General features: G+C 42.8%; 1 protein-coding gene across 3 annotated transcripts in view; it reads right to left on the bottom strand.

Annotated features, from left to right (window-relative positions):
• The window catches only part of ADK (adenosine kinase), a 279777-nt gene that overhangs the window by 197242 nt on the left and 68590 nt on the right, over positions 1-13945 (bottom strand). For all 3 annotated transcript variants that reach the window (XM_083146206.1, XM_083146208.1, XM_083146207.1), the window contains exon 3: positions 7854-7907. In XM_083146206.1, coding sequence (XP_083002332.1) covers positions 7854-7907 — 54 coding nt within the window. The remainder of the gene's footprint in view (positions 1-7853; positions 7908-13945) is intronic.

The raw sequence follows: 13945 nt of genomic DNA, 5'->3' as shown, positions 1-13945 counted from the left end.
TCACGGTTGCAGCAAGGTGTCTGGCAGCTGTATCATCCACACGGTCTGTCTGCTTCCCAGCCGGGTTGGGTGTCCTCCGCGGCAGATAGAAGAGCAGAAGGTCTCACTCTCCTCTCACGTGCTGCACTGACTCCGCCCTGGCCTCACTGTTCGGCTATATGGTCTAGCCCTCCGCGCACCGCATCACACCACTGTGACTAGTATCCCTGCACAGAGAATATGCAAGAATACTGCGCACGCCATACAGGGAGGAGCGCGTCCCAGGGGACGCAGCCATTTAAAAAAAATGAGTCCCTGCACATCAAAACTGGGTAAAAAACGCGGTATACCGAGTATTTGCGAACCCTGATTCTGTGTGCTATATTTAACAGGATGAGTTTACATAGTTTATAATATGCACTCTTACAAAAGGTAAGCTACAAAGGCTAGGTTGTGTTAGAGCATTTGGTACTTGTTTCCAGGCACGGCGCCCGTCGGGGTTGATCGCATGCCTTAAGTAAAGGTACTTAAGGCATGCGATCGACGCGATTTTCTGTCAATTACCAGCTTTAATTGCCGGTAAAGAGAAAATCGCATTGATCGCGTCCATATATAATGGCGATGCGACCGACGCGATTTTCCCATAGAGAACAATGTTAAATGAGTTTTAAAGTTAAAATCCCGTTGATTGCGTCGGTCGCATGCCATTATATAGTGCGGCGAGCGCAGCGAGCCCTCAGTGTGGCGAGCCCCGCGAGGGGACGTGTATACCTGTGAAGTTATGCGCTGCGCTCGCCACACTATATGAAATCAACTCCACGCCGACGTGGATAGTGGGGGTATGAAAAGGTCGTAGGACGCGTACCGCCGCCCCACGCAGGCTCACCACGCTTCGGGTTGGCGTTAACAATGGAGGGCCATTTCACCCATCAGGGGGGGGTTTGCTATGAAAATGGGTGGTTTTGGGGCTTTTTACATTGAAATAATGTAAAATTGGGTCTCAGGGACCATTTTACATTGATTCCAATGTAAAAATCGCGTAGATCCCATCGCATGCGATTTGGTTGGCATGCGATGGACGTGATTATTGTGGCCGCGATCAAAACAATTAAAATCGTTGGCGCTGTGCTAGGAAACAAGTACCGAGCATTTCATGTCACAGGTCATACACCATGGCTAGACGGGTATGGGTCATATGGCCAACAGCAATAAGGTAGACATGCATTGGGTCGACCACAGAAAGGTTGACATGGGCCAAGGTGAACATAGGTTTAGGTCGACAGGTCATTAGGATGAGACAAACATTAGGTTGACACGGACACTGTATCGGGGCACTTCATCCCCTTGCCATGCTTTAGGCATGGTGCCTAGCTAAGCTCGGCACACTATTTTATTCTCCCATCACATCCTATGGGGTGGTAGGGCATAAAATACTGCCTGTCGGCACAGCGGCTCACAAAAAAAGTGAAAAACCCTATGTCAACCTTTTGACTGTCGGCCAAAGTCCATATCGACCTTTTTAGGTGTCAACATTTGCCCATGGCAAACTTCAGTGGTGGACCCAATGCATGTCAACCTTAGTGCTGCCGACCCAATGACCGTATACCGGCTAGACCAGGCCTGGCCAACCTGTGGCTCTCCAGATGTTGTGAAACTACAAATCCCAGCATGCCTTGCCACAGTTTTAACACTACCTTATAGCAAAACTGTGGAAAGGCATGCTGGGATTTGTAGTTTCATAACATCTGGAGAGCCACAGGTTGGCCAGGCCTGGGCTAGACTGTGCACAGCAACAAGAATTAAGGTAGTTCTACTGCATTGCAGCAGCCAAGTCTTTCCCAGGAAAAGATTTAAAAGCAAACTGGGCTTTCAAGATGTGCTGTACAAGCACTTTTGATGAAGGACAAAGAAACGGGACATGTGGAGGACCGTAGACTGGTCGGCCAAGCAAAAAACTGTGCGCATCGGATTACTTCCTTTCGAAATTGGAAGAAATCCAGAAATGCTATCAGCTCAGAACTGGCAGAAACCTATGGAACCAGGTACACCCATCTATTATTTGGATAAGTCTGGCCAAAAGAAGTCTACATGGAAGATTTTCAGGTCAAAAAGCCATACTTTAGACTAGGAAACCAGGCAAAAGTGAATCAACTAAGCACAAACATATAGGAACTGGCAGCAGGTGCTCTGGGCTGAATGGCTGAACTGGCAGCAGGTGCTCTGGGCTGAATGGCTGAACTGGCAGCAGGTGCTCTGGGCTGAATGGTGAGAAATACAGGCAGGTACTTATCCATCATGCAATATTATCAGCGAGACATCTGATTGGTTTCAAATGTATTCTGCAGCAGAACAATGACCACACATGTACAGGCAATGCCACTAAGAACCGTCTTCAGTGTAAAGATGAACAAGGAGTCCTATTGATGGCCACCACAAAGCCCTGATCTCAACATCAGTCTGGGATTACATGAAGAGACAGACTGATTTGAGCAAGCCAACACATCCACAGATGAGCAAGTTCTCCAAGATGTGACAACCTCCCTGGCAAGTTCCTTCAAAAACGATGAGCAAGTGTACTTCAGAATAGCATCAATTCTACAATGGATGCCAACACCAAATATTGATTTGGTTTAGATTCATCTTTTCATTCACTTTCCATTCTGTAAATTGATAATAAAAAAATGATGATTAGTTTGCTGCATTTTTTTTACCACAAAAAGGTGAATAAAACTGTTGCACAGTAATGGTGACTGCCGAGCCCTGTAGTGGATTTGCATCCCAACCCTACAGTAGGAGTGCTGAGTGCTTTGGTTTCATAATATATCTTCCTCTGGTATACATATTACCAGAGAAAATGTTATTAGTCTGCAAAGATTTTCCATCGAATCAAAATGACAAATGGGTTCCAGGGAAGTGTACAATTAGGTTATTTAGCTGGTGGCTAAAAATGGAAATTTAGACATAATGCCCAGCTGAAAATATCCTTAAGCATACAGGACAGGGACACAAATCCGTAAACGCCTGTCTAAGGAGTAAAATAAAACAGCAGAGGCGGTCATCAGTCCATCTCTTACCACAAAAGCTTCTCTAACTACTGTGTTCAAAGCCACAAGATGATGTGCAATTTCCTTTTTATGGAAATAAATATTTACTGAGTGGTCTACATCATGAACACATTAGCATTGCTGTTTTTCAGAATCGAGAGGACAGATTATATTGTGACCACACCCTAATATAATTTTCTAGGTGTACTGTGTTTCCTCTAGCTGACCTGCTTACCTCCCACACCAGTACTGGTTTTAGGAACTGATTAAACCAGAAGTTTTCAAACTTTGTTTGGACAAGCTCTTTATTGGAGCAGGGGAAAAGCAAGAAAAACAAACACTCTCCTTACTGGCCAGAGCCCGCACTTTATTTTATCCAATGTACATGGCAGCCAATGGTCCAGCTCAGTGACCGACCAAGGTTTGGGAAGCACTGGATTAGACCATCCCTTAATGAGCAATTCAATATGATGTATTCAATCAGGGAATTTGGATGACAACGGATATAAATCTTTAGACACTACTGTATTTATTTGGGTATCCGGTACCCTGGGCTGACAATCACTAGGTCGACCATACCTATAAATGGTCGACATTGACAGAAGGTCGACACAAGCAAAAGGTAGGCATTGACATGGTTGATACTGAAACGGTTGACAAGTTTTTTCATGTTATTTTTTAGACCGACTTGGCTAATACTTTACTATCCAAGTTGACCGAGTAGCATGGTAAGGGCGGCAAGCCATGAGAGGGGACGCAGTACCCATTTTATATGTCCATGTTGACAGACAACAAAAATGTGAAAAACCCGTGTCGACCATATCAATGTTGACCTTCTTCTGGTAGAAAGGAGTAGAATGGGCATTTGGAAGGAAGAAGCTGAAGAGCGTGTGGGAAATGAAGGTAATTTAGATAGGCGTATCAGCAGCATCAGTATATACACCATAGAACAACCCTTCTTATCTCTTTTGCTGACAAACAAATGTAAGCTGCAAGTAATAAAAACCAGTCATCTAGAAATGAAAGCAGCCATATAATGGAGATAATAACAAGGGGATGAGGTCAGCAACATAGGACACAAGTTAAATAGTTTCACAGCACATTTTACCTTAAGTGACAGCATTTGGGTACATCCCTCCAGATAATCAACTGGGCTGTTTAAAGATCATTAAATACAGGATTGAAATCTGCCACACATCACCGCCAACAAGCAAAATACACAACCTCACAATCATCAGCCAACCCACCTGATACCAGCTGAATGGGCTGATCATGCCACAGGTGTATATGGAGAAGCATTACCTGAACTTAAACCGCCTCTGCCAAAGGGTGGATTGGGAGGTTGCATGTTATGAGCAGGTTTAAATGTAAGATACCCAACCTCTTGAAGATTGGGGCGCACACTGATCAGAATGTTTATCTGATAACGGTCAGCATAGTGTGTACCAGGCTTTATATCACAGTGTTTTATGTTTGCATGTGGTTATCTCATGACCCTAAAATGTATATGTAATTATTAAATCACACACAATCGCACCTTCCCAAATGCATCTTTAAAACCACTTCAATCACAACAGATGATTACACAGCTGCACCAATTCAAGATTAATGTAATTACTGCAAATGAGGCACCTGACTATAAACACACACATCAATATTAGACTTCCTTAAGCATACATAATGATGCTGCTACACCGACATAACCAGAAGTACTGGAGCTGCACTATGTAAAACGCCAGATTCCTTGAACAATGCACTACCAGTGTAGACCTCTCCGGAATTCTGTTCGGGGCTTCTGGGATATTTTAAATGTACACCACTTTCTAATAACCTAGCTCAGCAGTCAAAGTGCCTGACAATTGCACAGAGTTTTATACAGTAGTATATTGTTTGTTACTAAGGAAATCATTGAAGTAGATTAATTTCAAAATAAATACCAATACCGCATCACAAAAGTAGGAGAATTCAACATACAGAACCCATATCTACAGTGGAACTATGTATTCCAGCATGCCCTGGACACAGGGGCCATGCCGTGCTTGTGTAACTAATCATGACCAAGCTGTAATTAAACTGAACTGCTGCTTGACCTTCACAATCAATTTTCCTCAGACTCAAACCAGATTTATGCAAGGATTGTTATGCAGGGAGATGTTTGCCACCTTTGGAACCCAAGAATTCAGTTTTTTAACAAGGCTACAAAAGCAGGACAACTAGCGATTTACAATGAGTATATAGGTTGTATGCAAGTACGATAAGGAATATGCTGTACACTGGGAAATCAGAAGGCTTTGTAATGTCAATGACACAAAGGGGTCAATTGATGCCGAAACTGCTGTCCTGCCAAAAAGACGGCAGTTTTCGACATAAATAGATCTGAAGAGGTCCTGATCTAATTAGTGCTAGCTGGGGTTTTTTCCAGCAGATCGAAATGTTCTGACCTGCCGAAAACCAGATGGATTGACGGAATAGCCGCTAATCCACCTGTTTTGACGCACACACAGCCAAAACTGGAAGGTTTTGGCCATGTTTCCGTCATTCTCGATCAGACATGAAAATGATGTCGGATTAAGCCAGGGACGACGGCAGCGGGTGAACAGTAGCATCTTACACAGCGCCGTCCTCCTGTCTGCCGCCTCCCGTTCCCTCCCACTGCACCATGTGAGAGCAGCTTAACCTGCTCTGTCCAAGCTCCCGCTGCCTCTTGGGCAATCGTGCCGCTGCTACGTTCACCCGGTTGACGCGCCGGCCGGGTGAGCATCAATCCGATTTGCTGCATAGAATAATGAATGCCGGATCCATTCTGTCAAAAGAATTTCGGAATGGAACCAACATTAATTGAATATATAGCAAAACATCTAGCACTTATCTGCTTCAATGCAGCTATTTTACTGAGCCAAACTAGCACCTGTTGAATACTGTAAGAAACAGGTACCCTGTTTCTTACAGTTTTCAACAGGTGCTAGTTTGGCTCAGTAAAATAGCTGGGAGGCGGCAGCCAATGTCTAGGTAGACCGTCAATAGATCAACACCATTAAGGTCGACAAATGCAAAAAAGTTGATATGGATTGATACATTAAAATGTTGACTTTTTTATTTCTTTGTGTTCCACGTATTATATATCAGAGGCTTTTTGAAACCGTTCCACATACCATAATTTTGTTACACATATTGTTATGCACTTTTGCCTATGTATATACTTAATCATGGTCATCCAACATAAATAAAAATGTTTTTTTTTTTTTTTTTTTTTTGGGGGGGGGGGGGGGGGGGGGTTTAGATGAGAAAAAAAAAATTGTGCTACTTCTCATTTACCCAACATTCAGTCTCTAGTTACTAACACAGGAGAAGTAATCATATGGTTTATGACAAAAAGAATACTCTGTTGCAGATGGTCTAAATTGCATCGAAATTGGGGGAATTGTGCCCAAATCGTTCTTGTGTGTGTACCCAGCATTTAACGATATTTCAAATAATTGGAACTACCTATCATTTAAAAAAAAACAAAAAAAAAACAGTACATATGTAGGCATTACAATGTTGTAATGTGCGTACCCGACGCGTTCATCTAGCTTGCTGATCCCTTCAGCATTCAGAAAGATACCAACTTGTCTTGCAGGATTTGGCACACATCCTTCCATGTGTAGTCATCAAATCCTCTGATTGTATACATAATCATTCCATGTGCACGCATATCATCTTTTGGCCAGGAGTGTTCTGTATTTCAAGGGAAATTAGGTGACATATTGGATTGTTCGTAAGTCTGTGCAATGTGTAAGCGCCTTTAAGGCCCGTACACACTAGGCGATACAATAGCAGATATCGCTTATTTTGACACTTCTAAGCGACAGAGTTAATAAAAAAAAAGCCTAGTGTGTATGCTCTGCATTACAGCTAATGCACGTTCCTGCACATCGATAACACCGCAACGACAAGGGAGTGGCTCTTTAACTAGGGCGATGCTGCAAATGCAGTACAGCACCCTCTGCCATTGATATCAGCGGCGCTGTGGATTGTCCAGTGTGTTCGTACTGTTATTTTGCATTATGGACTTTTCTAGTTATTGTATAAGATGCATTAAGAAACTTATTTAACCATTGGAGTCAAAATAAGATATTAAAAGAACCCGTAAAGAGGCTTTCTTCTGCTCTGTGGGCAATACTATTTTTTGCTAGTTTTAAGTCTATTGTTTGGCACTCTATATTTAAATGACTTTGTCATTATTATAAACAGACTAGAATTGATGCATTTTATAAACAAGATGGCAAGGTATGGTTTTTTTTCCCATAGAATTCGGATTAGAGTATGAAGGCAGCAGAAAGACCGAAATCATTCTAGCGTGTATCAGAAAACACAAAACAAGGCAGAAAGGTAGAGCTAAAAACCTTTAAGCACAAAAATATAAAAAAGTAAGTCATGAAAAGCAATTTAGGGGGAAAAAAAAGATAATTCTTTCAGATATCCACTATTTGTGTATATATGCAGACATCTGATGAGCGCTCGGACACATTCCCGTGTAACTAAGTAACTCAGCATAAATAAGGATTTGCATGTTGAAAGTCCACAGATCCCAAGGTTGTACATTAATAAAAAATAGTTTCAAGAGTCATCCCCTGTAAAAGAGACATCATAAGGCTTAAAAACTGCTTTGCTAACAAATGTGAATAAAACCCCTGTAGTCACGAAATGGTTACGCAGTCCTGAGCATATGAACGCAACTGCTAGCAAGCCGCGAACGACAGAAAATGACAGGGAACATATTTTGTATCAATGCTCCAGGGTCTGAGATTATTTTTAGGAAGGAGGAAATTATTGGTCCAATGAACTTACAACTCCTTGTGTTTGTCTTCCGCCAGAATCTGATCGTTTGCCTTCAAGCCATACCTGCAGAGACAAAGAGCAATTACTACAAATATACTGTGAAAAAAGGGTTATTTCAGCTGTAAGCCATAAATAACCCAAAATACAGGAAACGTAAGCAACGCTGCACAGAGTAGACCATTAAGCAGAGACAAACTGAGAGCATGAAAACATTTGCCGGATAGGGAAATACTGAAAGTTTCACTCTCCTACTGTACTTCTGTGGAGGACTACTGGCACCATTAAGCTTTCATTAATTCTTAAGGAGGAGAGATTTGGATGACAGAAGTCAGAACAGTAATAGGTTTAACTGATTAAACTTCACAAACTTTATCAGTAATACCCAATTAGCTGATTATTTTTGCTGCACCGTGTAAAACGGATTAAACATTATTGCAAAATGTGCAATGCCTAGTACCTCTGAAGCACTTCAGCATCAAACAAGCACAAAATGAGCCCCATAGATATTAGAATGATATTGGAGGTCGATATTGTTCAGTGTGTACGCACAATATCAGCCAGGTCGGCTTCGGATTGGCTAGTGCGAATGGGGGATTAAAGTATGGCATAAGGACACTACCAGCGGAGGTTACTACCTCAGGGTTGGAGGGGAGGATGCCGCAGCAGTGTCCCCACTACCGCCGGCCCCTGCTGGACCCCACCACAGCCTAGGGACCGGTGCATGCACACTATTGACCTTGGTAATGCGCATGCCCCAAGTTTCTATGGGCTGCCCAAAGGTAAATACCTCCACTGGACACTACTACTAATTATGTGGGGTACAAAACCAAGAATCTGCAAACTTATATTGCCATTAACATATTACTCATCCTTTATCATACAAAAATCAGTATGCTTTCACTACAATTTTAAGCACCTATTAATTGTGTTGTATTTAAGAGGTTTATATTCCTCTTATAAGTAAAAAGCATCTTATGGGTATATACGCATTCAGGACTGGCCTGAGCTACTTTTGTAAGCAAATATATATTTTGGCGCCCCTAAGCAGAATATATAGCTATGTGGCTTTATTTGGAAGGGGACAAAACCATACCACATCACAGTACACCACAGTCATACCCCTGATACATGCTACACTACCCAGTAGAGCCCCTTTTACACATTTTGCCATGGTAGAATTATATTACAGCACAGTAGAGCTGCTTATATACATTGCACGAAAGTAAAGCTTCCTATACACATTATGCCATGATAGAGACACCACAGGAGATGGGGAAGGGAAGGAGCAGGCATATGCAGTGCTGTCCACTGCAATGTATTTTATTAGCATTGCAACTGATATAGAAGGAGTTACAAAGACCACTTCTATTACAATGTGGCGATCAGCATACAGTAGATGGTCAGTGGCAGCAATGCATATGGTAATGGGAAAGGTCTATAAATACCTAAGGGCCCTATAGGTTCTGGAGTGGTGCTAATTTCATACTGTGTGATGGTTCCGGTTGCTAGATCTACAGTGTCTACAGATTAACATACAATAAGACGACAGTGCCAAAAAGTCAACATGAAAAAGGTAGAAGCATGAAAGTTGACATTAGAATAGCGCCAGAGGGCTATTCGCATTGTTTTGAATAGAATTGACCCATATGACTCTAGACAAGCTTTTGCTAGCAAGCAAATATATCACTTCTTAACAAGATTAACAAAGATTTCAAAGAGTCCAACCCACAAACAAAATTACAGCTTGTGCAAAAATCAAAAAGCCACAGAGACTAAAATAACATTTTCATTGAAGGATGCGGTTTAATCTTTGTGGAATACTGAACTACACCCTAGTTTAAAAATTAAAATAAAAATTTAAAAAGTACATTTCTGACATTACAGCAGGCTTGTCCAACCTGCGGCCCTCCAGATGTGCTAAAACTACATATCCCAGCATGCCTTGCCACAATTTGGCTATTAGGGAATGCTAGAATGATGGCAATGCATGCTGGGATGTGTAGTTTTAGCACATCTGGAGGGCCGCAGGTTGGACATGCCTGCATTACAGGTACTGAAATAGTCCAAATTCCAAGGGGAAGTAAATTAGTTTGCAACTAAAGATACAGTACGGTACTTGTTTCCTAGTAAGGTGCCCACGATTTAGCTTGAAGTGCATCTTATACAATCGCATCGCATGCAATATAGCGGCATGCGATTTTTAATTGTACAATCACCCTGATGGGTGCTTACAATGTTAAATGCACCTCCATTGTCAACGCCACCCCCACTATCAACTCCAACCCGAAGCGTGGGGAGCTTAGCGAGCCCGCGAGGGGCGGCGGTACGCGTCCTCCGACCTCTTCATACCCCCACTATCCACGTCAGCGTGGAGTTGATTTTAGATTGTGTGGCGAGCGCAGCGAGCCACCGAGCCCCGCAAGGGGACACTGATTACTTTACATGTATTATGCGTGTGCCACGTTTCGGGGTCGTATTCCGTGTCCTCTCGTGGGGCTCGCCACACTATCTAAAGTCAACTCCACGCCGACGTGGATAGTGGGGGTATGAAAAAGGTAGGAGGACGCATACCACTGCACTTGCCATGCTTCGGGTTGGCGTTGATAGTGGGGGTGACATTGACAATGGGGGTGCATTTAACATTGTAAACAATTAAAAATCGCATTGCATGCCATTTGCTGGCATGCAATGCTATGCGATATTTCATTGTACAAGCACTCCTGTTAATTTAACGGGAATATTGCATCGCATACCATTAAGTATGGTATGCGATGGGTGCTGTGCTAGGAAACAAGTACCTACAGTACTTCTAAATCACCACATATGTGCAACCACTATAAACCCAAACCTAAAAGACAACAGATAACAGATTCATAGGGCCATGATTGCAAACATCATGCAAGACATTTTGCAGCCATTCTGCAGTTTCTATGTTCACATTCAGGAATTCAGTGACTAAAACCAGGAAATTATACTCACTCACCGATAATTCCATTTCTTCCTACAGATCACATGGCAGCAATAACACTGGAATATCCTCCCTCTCCTCTAGACTAGAGGGGATGTTTTTCTAGGAACCACCCACCTTGTGGTGTATAACCCCACTCCTCCCATTCATCCTTGTCTTTCGAGTGTCTCTGTATTTAGGTCTGCAGCAAAACACTACAAGGGCAGGGCATTCAGATGGCTGCCACTAGATCTCTAAAAAGAAACTGAATTAAAATCTGTGAGTATAACTCGCTGGTTTCTTCTATGATCCCTATGGCAGCCATAACACTGGGACATACCAAAGCAGAATAAATGGTGGGAAATAATAAATAAATAAATAAATGCAATAGAATTTACTTAGTAAGTGCGCCGTGAAAGACATGATCCCCTAGTGGATGGTAGCAACATTTAGTGCAAAATATGTTTATTGAATTTTAAAGGGGTACAATAAACGGGAATACAAAAGTGTACGATAGTCCTAACAACAGTCCAACAGTGTATAAAATTGCATGGATACATAAGCATGGGAAAACTTAAAGAGGTAGGGAATAAGAGGGATTTAGATCATGAAAGGAGGGGGGATGGGGGAGGAGATTGGGGATGAGGGTGGATCCGATATAGAGCGTAGAAAAACTTTAGGTGGTGATAGGCATAAACTCCTCTAGAGAGTTTAAGGGGTGTGGGTGATGTGTGTGTCAGGTATATAAGGAATCTATCTATCTAGGAATCCCCTTGCTGTGCACACAGGCCCGCTCACCCGCAATACCCAAAGGGTCCACCTAAAATAAACTGGTGGCAGCCTGCCAGCTGTGTTGAAAACATCTTCTGAAGAAGGGGGACCTCTTCAGATAATTCTATGTACTAATTCCACTCTGGTCACATGGTATATATAGCTGGGCAGCAGCCGCCTGTCACGCAAGGGCCCCCAGAGCCAACTACCACTTCTCTGAGACCTAGAGGGGAGGTGCTCCCCCACAATACCTACAAAGCCCACACAATTATTTTGGTGGTAGCTGACCACAGGACTAGAGGGACCTGCCAGACGGGAAGGGGGACCTTCCCTGGACTGACCAGATCTCACTGCCTGTCTGTTGAAGGTATATAAAGTAGGTCTGGGAACACCTCACACCACCCTCATAGGAACTTTCAGATTACTCTACCCCCTATCACTTTTACCTCTAACCCCTATCTCTGAAACCCTACTATTACCCATATTAGGAGCAGAATCAAACTTCTGGCTACCTTAGACATATACCCCTCAGAATTATCACAGCTGCTATGATATTACTGACTCGCTGCACTATTGGAATGTAACATGATAAATGCCGATACCAGATACTGGGTGCAATGAATATGAGAGCACCATGAAATTGCAGGTAGACTGGTATTAAATATATGCATTCTGTAAAACTTCACTATTTAGTGTGACTTCCATATCTGTATTAGGACAGTAAATTGTGTACGTATACGTCCTCCGTGGCAACCAATAGGATCATAGTGTTCTACGTTGCAGAATAAATTGTTGCAAACATAAATTATACGAGACTGCCAGCTAGGCATATCACCCTGCCTTTAGTTGAAACGTGGGCAATACACGGTGAAATTATCCTCTCTGTATGGATGAGCCAGATTGAGACTTACCATCATCAAAATTCCTCTTTGAAATCCACAAAGGGGTGACGACACCAGATCTTGATCCACGGAGACTAACGAACGTATACTGTCTCTCTTTTATGTCATTTATGTATGTGTGTCCAAGTTTAGTTATATGTCTGTCTAGTCCAATTTTTAAGGTATTCAATTAAAAGTTATATTTTAATAAAATCACTCCTAAAAGGAGAACGTAGGGAACCCCTCACAGGGTCCCCCAGTCTCCCCTACACATTGTGAACTAGCAAGATTAAATTACTGTTACCAGAATACTACAGGTACTGCTTTTCCACTTGCAGACATTTACTCTCATCTTGAGAGGCGTTAATCTGCTAATTTACTATTCAACTGACAGGTTAAACAGTGTGAACCCCGCCATACTTTATACTTATCTCTATGACCAAATCAACACACGTAGAGATTACCTTGCGTAATCTGTAGTAAAAGAGTGCCCCAAAAAACAGAGTCTTCCCCTCCTTTTCTCTACATAAAAGAGGTGGGGTCTGAGACCGTCATCGAGCTGGGGTAGCACTAGGGTAATTGTGGTGGGAGGGGTGGTAATGCTGCTCTATAAGAGGGAGATTCTTTAAAATTTATCCATGCTGACCAAGTAACCCTAAAAGCGGCAGAATCGTCTTCAGCCAAGCAAACTATATCCTCCATGTCCATATAGGAATCTAACCGGTTAAACCAGTCTGAAATTGTTGGGGGAAGTGGAGAGCGCCACCGGACAGGAATAACTGCCTTTGCCGCATTGTTTAGGCGACAAAGGATAGATTTCTTATACCTTGATATTGAGCCTGTTGAGTAGTGGAATAACCAGAACAAAGGATCTGATGGGGCCGGTTCACCCAGTATTTTCCCAGAGATGGCAATAACATTACGCCAGTATGGTTTTATGGATGGGCAGCTCCACCAGATGTGTAGAAGGTCTCCCAGAAAATGTGTCAGGGCATCTATACCATCATGACAGCAACTTATATTGCGTCTCGATCACCAGTGTGCTAGGGGAGCAATGATGTGCTAATTTGAAATTTTTTTCCCAATCAGCCTCTTTGAAGTCTACTTTCAGGTCTGCATTCCATTTCGTAGTGAAAGGAGGAGGGCTATGGCTCCTGTCTTCCAATAGGAGATTGTAAATCTGGGATACTGGACGAGGAGGGGGATCCTTCGCCTCACATAGCTGTTCAAAGGGGGTAAGGGTGGAAGGTCTTGGGGTTGAAAGAGTCAGGGAGGTAAGGTAGTGACGTGTTTGAAGGTATTTCCAGAGGTCATTTGCAGGTAAGTTCCATTTATTTTGTAGAGCCGTAAAAGGGACTACCGATCCCTCGGACAGTAGTTGGCCCACTCGGTATAAACCCAGGTCAAACCATGGGCAGAAGGCAGTAGCCTCATATCCTGGGGAAAAGCGTTTGTCAAAAAGAAAGGACATGTAAGGGGAGGCGAGTGAGGAGATGGATGGG

This window comes from Crinia signifera, chromosome 6, assembly GCF_055691185.1.
Source record: "Crinia signifera chromosome 6, ASM5569118v1, whole genome shotgun sequence".
Taxonomy (NCBI): Eukaryota; Metazoa; Chordata; class Amphibia; order Anura; family Myobatrachidae; genus Crinia; species Crinia signifera.
The sequence above is the reverse complement of the archived record's forward strand: the minus strand, read 5'-3'. Positions and strand labels throughout refer to the sequence as shown.